Source organism: Orycteropus afer, unplaced genomic scaffold (assembly GCF_000298275.1).
Source record: "Orycteropus afer afer isolate SDZICR_OR568_19922 unplaced genomic scaffold, OryAfe1.0 scaffold00190, whole genome shotgun sequence".
NCBI lineage: Eukaryota > Metazoa > Chordata > Mammalia > Tubulidentata > Orycteropodidae > Orycteropus > Orycteropus afer.
The window spans coordinates 5,274,351-5,283,068 of record NW_006921777.1 but is presented as its reverse complement, the minus strand read 5'-3'; the positions used below and the strand labels follow the sequence as shown (position 1 = coordinate 5,283,068).

General features: G+C 41.2%; 1 protein-coding gene across 1 annotated transcript; it reads right to left on the bottom strand.

Annotated features, from left to right (window-relative positions):
• Positions 1-5,461: 5,461 nt before the first annotated feature.
• BBS10 (Bardet-Biedl syndrome 10) lies at positions 5,462-7,957 on the bottom strand. The gene is made up of 2 exons (XM_007947557.1): positions 7,773-7,957; positions 5,462-7,430 (listed from the first exon to the last, which is right to left on the bottom strand). The coding sequence occupies exons 1-2, from the start codon at positions 7,955-7,957 to the stop codon at positions 5,462-5,464; spliced, it is 2,154 nt and encodes a 717-aa protein (XP_007945748.1).
• Between the last annotated feature and the right edge of the window lie 761 nt (positions 7,958-8,718).

Below are 8,718 nucleotides of genomic sequence, written 5' to 3'. Positions count from 1 at the left end.
ACCACTTTATCTTGCTTCTTTGTGTGGACTGTGATGGTCTGTTGTCTCTGAGACATTGTGACATTATTGTATTTAGATCTCTGTTAACTGCTTGTGAAGAGCAGCTAAGGGTGAGTCAGGTTCTTCTTGATGGTTTTTTATTGTAGGCCACTGGTGGAGAAAGAGGTGGTGACTCTCACTAAGTGAAGCTGCAGGAGGTGTGGGTGTAGTTGTGTCATATGTGGACTGTTGCTGTCTCCCAGTTAGACAAAAATAACTACTGAATAACCATCAAAAAAGTAAAAGCTAGTGGACAAAAACCACGCCATGTAATCACACAGGGTCAGTAACCAAAAAAGAGAAAAGGTAAACAAAAACAAAAACAAAACAAAACAAGAAACACCGCAATATCTGGGGACAGGGCAATAAGAGAGAAAAGTAGAGAAGGAGAATAATGAAGAAAAAAATGGAAAAAATGCAAAAAGAAAAAGGAGGAACAGGGTTATCCACAAGAATGAAAATAAAAAATTCGAACTAGGAACAGAGAAAAGAAAAAAAGCTGAAAACTAGAACCAGGGAAGGGAAGAATAAAGTATGGTAATAAAAACGACAAAAGTAATAATAATAGCAGTAGCTTTAAAAGAGACAAAAACAAACAAACTTAAAAAAAGAAAAAAAAATCTGGGCAGGGTGGGGCAGGGCACCCAGGCTCCGTAGGAGTACACAGAGTGGAATGGAATTCCTCCCAGCCTAGAAGGTGTGTGGGAATGAGGGATGGCTGTACCTTGGTTCCCAAGAGGGTTTGAGATATAAGAGTAACAAGGGGAATTTTGCACCTTTTCAGGACTCCATGCATCTGGGATGTCTTTGCGGTTTCCAGCAAGTGGAGCCTGTTCTTAAGTCGCTGGAATCTGGGAGAACTGTTGCTTTAGATATCCAAAATGGTCAAGCCGCTTATAAATATTCAAAATGGCGGCACCCTCCAAATAGGCAAAAAGTCCACAGCTCAGCCTACTGTCCTCTTTGCTGCTGCTTCACCTTTTATTCCCCAGTCACCAGAGCAGTCCTCTGTGCAGTCCCTGGCTAGCAGGGCTGATTTTTAGGCTAATTCTTAGGTCCTACCACTACTCTGCAATATCCAAGCTGTCAGGATCTCTGCCAGACCACAGCTCTGTATGTCTCCTTTTTGGGTATTTTCATGCAAATTCTTCTGCTAGTTGCAATCTAGTCCACTTCTATATCCTTCCCTTCAAGGTTCCGGGGTCCAGAATTATCTTCTGTATCTGTGGTAATTAGTTCTCCTTTTCTTTGTTGAAGAGGGTCTGTGCAGTCTTTCTGCCTATTGTGCCATCTTACCAGACCTCCTGTTTCCAACTTTTGCATTCCAGTCATCAGTGATAATTAACACATCCTGATCCCATGTTTGGTCAATTTCAGACTGCAGAAGTTGATAAAAATCTTCAATTTCATCATCTTTGGCTTTGGTGGTTGGCGTATAAATTTGAATGATAGTCATATGAACTGGTCTTCCTTGTAGGTGTATGGATATTATCCTATCACTGACAGCACTGTACTTCAGGACAGATCTTGAAACATCCTTTGTGATGATGAATGCCATGACTTTCCTCTTCCAACTGTCATTCCTGGCATAGTAGATCATCTGGTTGTCTGATTCAAAATGGCCAAAACCAGTCCACTTTAGCTCACTAATGCCTAGGATATCAATCTTTACATGTTCCATTTCATTTTTGACAACTCCCAGTTTTCCTAGATTCACACTTCCTACATTCCATGTTCCAATTATCAATGGATGTTTGCAGCTGTTTCTCCTCAATTTGAGTCATGCCACATCAGCAAATGGAGGTCTCGAAAGCTTTACCTTATCCATATGAGTAAGGCTGGTTTTACTCTGATGATGCAGCTCTTTCCCAGTTGTATTTTGAGAGCCTTCTAACCTAAGTGCTTCATCCTCCTCCTCTGTCTTGGACAGTGTTTCCGGACTACTCATAAAGTTGCACAGTAATCTATCAGACAGTGTTTCTTTGCTATTCATAAGATTTCCCCTGGCCAATTCTCTGAGAAGAGGATGGCCTCTTCCTTCTTTCTAGTCTCAGTCTGCAAGCTGCACTGAAACCTGTGCACCATGTTCATCCCACTGGGTTTGAAACACTGGTGGCACAGCCTCAAGACTCACAGCAATATGTCACCACAGTAGGACAAACCAACAGACAAGTGTGTTTCCCTTAGCTGTTTGAAACCTCACCAACCGCCTCTTACCTGGATCCCTGCTGCTGCCTCCTCACTCTGTCCCAGCACCCGTGGCCTTTTTCCTCTCCTTTCTACTGCTTTCCTGCCTTGTTGCTTGTGGGATGTGGCCTGGGTTCCCTCCCGTCACCTGGATCCCTGCAGCTGACTCCTCACTCTTCCCAGTCCCCCTGGCCTTTTCTCTTTCCGCTTTCCTGCCTTGCCACTTGTGGGGCATGGCCTGGGTTCCCTCCCATCACCTGGATCCCTGCAGCTGACTCCTTACTCTGTCCCAGTCCCCCTGGCCTTTTCTCTCCTTTCCCCTGCTTTCCCACCTTGCCACTTATGGTGCTTAGCCTGGGTTCTCTCCCCTCACCAGGATCTCTGTGGCTGACTCCTCCAGCCTTACTTTAGTGCACCAAAAGGCTTGAAGCCTTTTCAATGATATAAAAGCAGCATGAGCAGCAAGTGAAGGTTATTGTGATGACGAATTTCGTGCCAGTAGGAGCTGGTTCAATTATTTTAAAGTGAGGGCAAATTTATGTAACATTAAAGGGCAAGAAGAGGTATCTGTAAGTCTAGTGTTGGTGATCTGGGGTCTGCCTGTACAGTGGAAGTTACCAGGCTAAACCCTGGCAAATTCCAGATCCATGAGAAGTAATAAGATGTTTCAAATCAACTAAATTTGTGCTGAAATAGAAAATAAGAACATGGTCTTGACTCCTTGATTTTTATTCAGATTTTACCATAACTTTGTCTGTTCTTATTGAAAGTCACCTCAAATTCTTTGTGAGAAGGGGTATTAAGTATAATGTAATTACATTTTTAAGGTGCTCTCCTATCTAACACAGTGATATAAACTCCCCAATGTTATTCTGTAAATTTTAAGAATGACCCATGAAAGCTTTATCACATTAGAGGGATTTTTTTATTATTATTAAAGGAAAAAAGAAAAGAAAACAAAACAAAAAACGCTTTGTATAGAAGTGTTCTACATTTTCTGTTCCTTTTCCCCAAAACATATCCTTTGTCCATGGAAATTTGATAGACATAATCATGACTAGATGACTATAATCACTGAACAAATACTCCATCAACTGATATTTATCGAATACTTATTGTGTACCACATATTGGACCAGGTACCATATATACATAGATTCAGTCCTTGGCTTAGAAACAGACTCCTGAACATAGCTACAAAATGCCTACCAGATGCAAAGGACTGGGCATATGTGAAAAGGTCTTTGAATATGTTCAATGATGGAGGAGTATTTGGTAAAACCACCACCACAAAAAAACTATTTCAAAGTAGGTTCATTATTCTATGCGTTCAATATAAGAAACAGAGCTAATTTATTCTCTCCACATTAACAGAAAAGGGATAATGTATTTTATGGCATAAACTTTAAAAAAATCTGGGATCAAATTTAATGCAAAAGATGCAATACTGGATGATAAGATGTAGTTTTTAAATACACTGTTAAACAAACAAACAAAACAACCAACCTGTTGCCATCGAATCAATTCCAACTCATGGGCACCCTAGGTGTTACAGACTAGAACTGCTCCATAGGGTTTTCTTGGCTATAATCTTTTCAGAAGCAGATCACCAGGTCTTTCTTCTGTAGCACTGCTGGGTGGGTTTGAATCACAACATTAGGTTAGTGTCCAGTGCAAACTGTTTATGGTAATACATTATTAGTTACCACTTATGCAAGTTTAATTATAATTAATTTTTTTTTGTCATTAATTTTCCTAAATTCAGTCCCAACCCAACTAACTGTTACATATCTATTATCCTTTGAGAAAAGTGCACAAAGAGAAAAACCATGACTGTTTAGTTCAGCACTATATATTCAGCATCTGGCATAGTATCTGGCACACAGTAAGTACTCAATGAGGAACAGTTATATTAGTAAATTAGAAATATGTCTTTAGAGGCATGGGTTAAAAATAAGGTTTTTTTCAACAAGCACTCTTGAATACTTGGTCTAAACATAGCACTGTTTTGTTGTTATTAAAGAACATAATAGTAGAAGACATTGTCCTTACTCATGGCTATATAGATAGCATCATTTGCATTTACAAACGTTTAAAATAAAATGCATATATTTGTAAGTTCACTTCAGAAATAAAAAATAATTCTCAAATTATTTGTTACAACTGAACTCTAGCTGTGTAAGAAAAACAAGCAAGTACATGAAATATCTTTACAAGCTATTAGTGGCAGAGGATGAAAACATGGTTTCATCCTTTCTGGTACTGGCTTATAACTACAGAACTAAGTTCACAAAATCCTATTTCTGGTAACATATATTCAATGGTGTATGGACAGGGAATATCTATGCAGGTGTTTCCACATGAAATGTAAATAAACCATGAACTGCATAAAAGTACAAACTAATTTATATGCTTCTTGAGAAAAGTAATTGAGACACTTTACTCACTGTTTTAGAAATTACTAATAAACAAACCAAACCAAACACCAATAGGGAAAAGAAATTTTATATGAAGCAGATAACAGGAGGGCATATTAAGACCTCACCCAAATTTAAGGTAAAAGATTCTGAGTTACACACAAATATGTGGAGAAAATGAAGAGTGAAAACGAAAACAGTAAAAAGGAACCACTATAAAGAAACACTCCTCCAAACACATAGATTAACACAGAGGTAAAATACAGAGACACGCAAGAGGTAAGACATGCTTAGCCGGATCTTGGCTTCCCCCATCTGGTGGCCTTGTTGTTGTCGTTATGTGCCGTCAAGTCAGCCCCGACTCATAGCGACCCCTCCTTGGGTTTCTGAGGCAGTATCACTATGGAAGTAGATTGCCCAACCTTTCTTCTGGGGAGTGACTGGTGGGTTTGAAACGCCAGCCTTCTGGTTAGCAGTCAAGTGCCTTTGTTGTTGTTGTTATGTGCCGTCGAGTCAAACCCGACTCATAGCGACCCCTCCTTGGGTTTCCGAGGCAGTATCACTACGGAAGTAGGATTGCCCAACCTTCCTTCCGAGGAGTGGCTGGTGGGTTTGAACCGCCAGCTGTCTGGTTAGCAGGCAAGTGTCTTAGCCACTATGCTACCAGAGCTCCCTCAAGTGCCTCAGTATATCTATAAAGACTTTTTATGTCATGTTGTTTTCCTAAGTAGACTGAATTGACTTGAAAATAAGTGGTCACATACCTGATTTTACAGCTTGAGTTGAATTAGAACTTTGGTTAAAAAACACCTTTCAATTTTATAGGTCATCTTCTGAATCTTGATCATAAACCCTCTGAGGTTGTCTCTTAATACTGATTACGTGATCAATGGTTAAAATTTTTGCCAAACACTGAAGAACTGAAGTTAGCAACTGGTATTTACCAGCTACTGATTCCAAGCCTGTGTGAGTGCTTACCATGGGCTGACTGGTTTGCAGTGCATGGAGCATTCTTACATATATCCGAGGAAAGCTGTCATTTCCTTTCTTATTCATATGAAGGACTTTCGGAATGCCTAAAAGTGCATTAGCTATTATCATACTAACTGCGGTTTCCTCTGATTGCTGGCATTTTTTGGCATAGTTCAGAAGATAATAATGTAACAAGAGCTCAAAATTACCACCCACTGGCAAAACACAGCCTGCTGGGATAGATGAGGAACGGTAACTCTCTAGTGACTTACACCTCACTGGTAACACATTCCTTCTGCCAACATCTTTTGTGACCTGTACATTTTCATCAGACATTTCTAATTTAGTGTTTTCTGTTGTTGAATTAGCAATGACCTTACTCTCAATGAATGGTTCATGGTCATCAATTTTCCTGGCTTTGTTCTGAGATAAATATGTCATTATGTCATCTGTTTGGTAGGTATCTGCTGATGTCAGTTTTGGAGTTGAACATGGACTGTATGTTTCTAATTCTACATTTGGAATTTCCAAATGTGAATATACTACTAAATGTTTTTGAAAAGTTGCCAGTTCATCTTTGTTCTTTACAACAGTGCCCTGATATGGCCTTTGTATTGAGTCATTACCAATTTCTTTTAACAGATGATTTTCTCTATTATTCTTATAAATAGGAGGAGTTGATGTATAATTTTGGTTGTTGGCTTGTGCCATGTAACTTAGATCAAGATCTTTAAATAACTGTCGAAGCATTTTAAATGCTCCATGTAAAGCATCCTTATGTTGTTCAACAAGACCCTGCACTGGTCCACAAAGAACTATACAGTGTGGTAGAAACAAACAAGGGCTAATCAACTCAAGATGCACATACCTTTTCGATTTAAGGATAAGGGGCTTACAAAATTTCACCAAGGTAGTGTTACAGATGTCATGCTGTGAACAGATCTGTGGTAGTACAAAAGGAGAAAGACCAACGATTCTCTCAATGAGAGAAACTTCTTCTGATGATAAACACTCCACCACTGATATGCCACCCAGTTTTGCATAATAAATAACTAAATCTGGTTGCTTCACACTAGATAAGAGCAATTTTATATTCTGATTCTGTAAAGATTTCATTATTGCTTTTGTCCTTTCCATAATCCAAAACTGAGATGCCTGAAATTGTGCTTCTGAATTGAAAACAAACTCTGATGCAGATGCTGAAAAAAGAGGCTGAATGGTTTCTGTTACTATCACTGTTTGTATGTCACCATCTGCTGGGCAGTACACAGAAAAATCTCTCTGCAGTACAAGTCCCGCTATGATCCTGGAATCTGAAACTGGAAGGCCAGCAACACCAATGTTTAACTCAACAAAACAGTCATCCAGTAACTCAAATACTTCTTCAATCTCACTTTTATAAGTCACACACTTGAACAGGTAGTCACACAACAACTGTGAAATAAATTTGTGATTATTTTTTGCCACTCTTCCACAGAAGTATGCTTCTGAGAGCAACTCTAGAGAGCTCCTACACAGTGTTCTCTCTTTAGTGGATGAAGAAAAGATTGACAAAAAGTGTTTACTTAAGCATTGGGCTATAAAGGAGTCTAATATTTGTGTCTGAAACGTTAGAAGAGCTTGAGAAATAAATTTCCACTGACAACAATTTTTCCAATGCCTTCCATGGGTTTGAATATTCTCAGAAATCAAAGAATCCTTTTCTTTGTCTGTGACTGCATGAAGTCCTCTGAGCAAATGGCAAAAATAGATAATAAATGTTTTAGCACCATCTCCCGTTTTATTGAGATGACTGGAAACACATGCCACCACCATCCTGTACAAAAAAGAAATACAGCAACTCATTTCAAAAGGCTGGCTTCCCAAATCTGAACCAAGTTAAAATCCTATTTTCACAGAATATACGTCCTTGATTTTGGTTCTTCCTTTCTCAAGGTACACCTCATTCTATTCCACAATGGAGGGTGGGATCAGGCTGGGATCAGGCGCGTTCTTGGGACCCGGGACTGTGCCCCTGGGCAGAGCTCTAACCCCAAGCATATACTGGTCTCACACAGAATCAAGTTTTTCCAGTAGTATGGCCTGAAGATGAATCAAGATGTACCAAGTGCTGGCCTGGGGAGCCCGGCTAGGGTTGTACGATGAGGGGAACGTGTACCTGGCTATGGGATGCTCTAAGTGGAGCGCCTCCAACAGGCGGCCTCCATCCCGGCTGACCAGTACCTCGCCAGTGGGCTTCGTACAAAGAACTTGCCGCCCTTCAGGCCCCAAGCACTTGCTCACGATGCTTTCCAGCACCTCGGCAACCTGCAGCGCCGCCTTCACAGACCCCGCAGCTGCCATAGCCCTTCAGGTCCCTGTCACTTCCAGCCACCAGCTTGCTGAACGCCTAGACAACCAGGACCGGGCGGAGGGATACAGGAAGCGGAAAGGGCGGGGCGACGCCGGATTCTCGAGCAGTGCGTCTTTTTGGTTGGGCGAGTGGATTGTGCTACCATCTACTTCTTTCCTTCCGCTTGGCGGAAAAGTTCCGGAAGTCTGCTGGTGGTAGCGGTTATCCCCAAAGCCCCAGAAGATCGAAAGAGGGGGGAACTTACCTGCAACAGTTCTAGGCGCGAAATCGTAAACACTCCCGAAGCTGTCTAGGTGAAATAATTCCGCTCCCTTGGATTCACCTCCCCCAAGATCCTGCCGTCTTACGGGAAACTTTCTTAGGAAGAGCACAATAATCCTGCATGAGGGGAGGAATGGGCACCGCGGGTACAACTTGGTTCTCTCCCTCCCTTCCAAAGCCGCTGCTTGTTTTGTAGCAAAACCTTTGCTTTGACTTCATGCATACTCTATCCACACCCCACCAGTCTCTTTCATGCTTCCCATCGCGAAAGCATTTTCGGGATGTAGGATAGATGAGGGAACCCTGGTTACGGTTATGGACTTCAGGCTTTGTGCCTTCCACACGGGCTCTGCCTCATTTCCTGGGTTCAGGTATTAACTGTGAAACGCCAGTCACCACAGTTTACCTTGTCTTTAGCATTGGTGATGTTGTTGTTGTTGTTATGTGCCGTCGAGTCAAACCCGACTCATAGCGACCCCTCCTTGGGTTT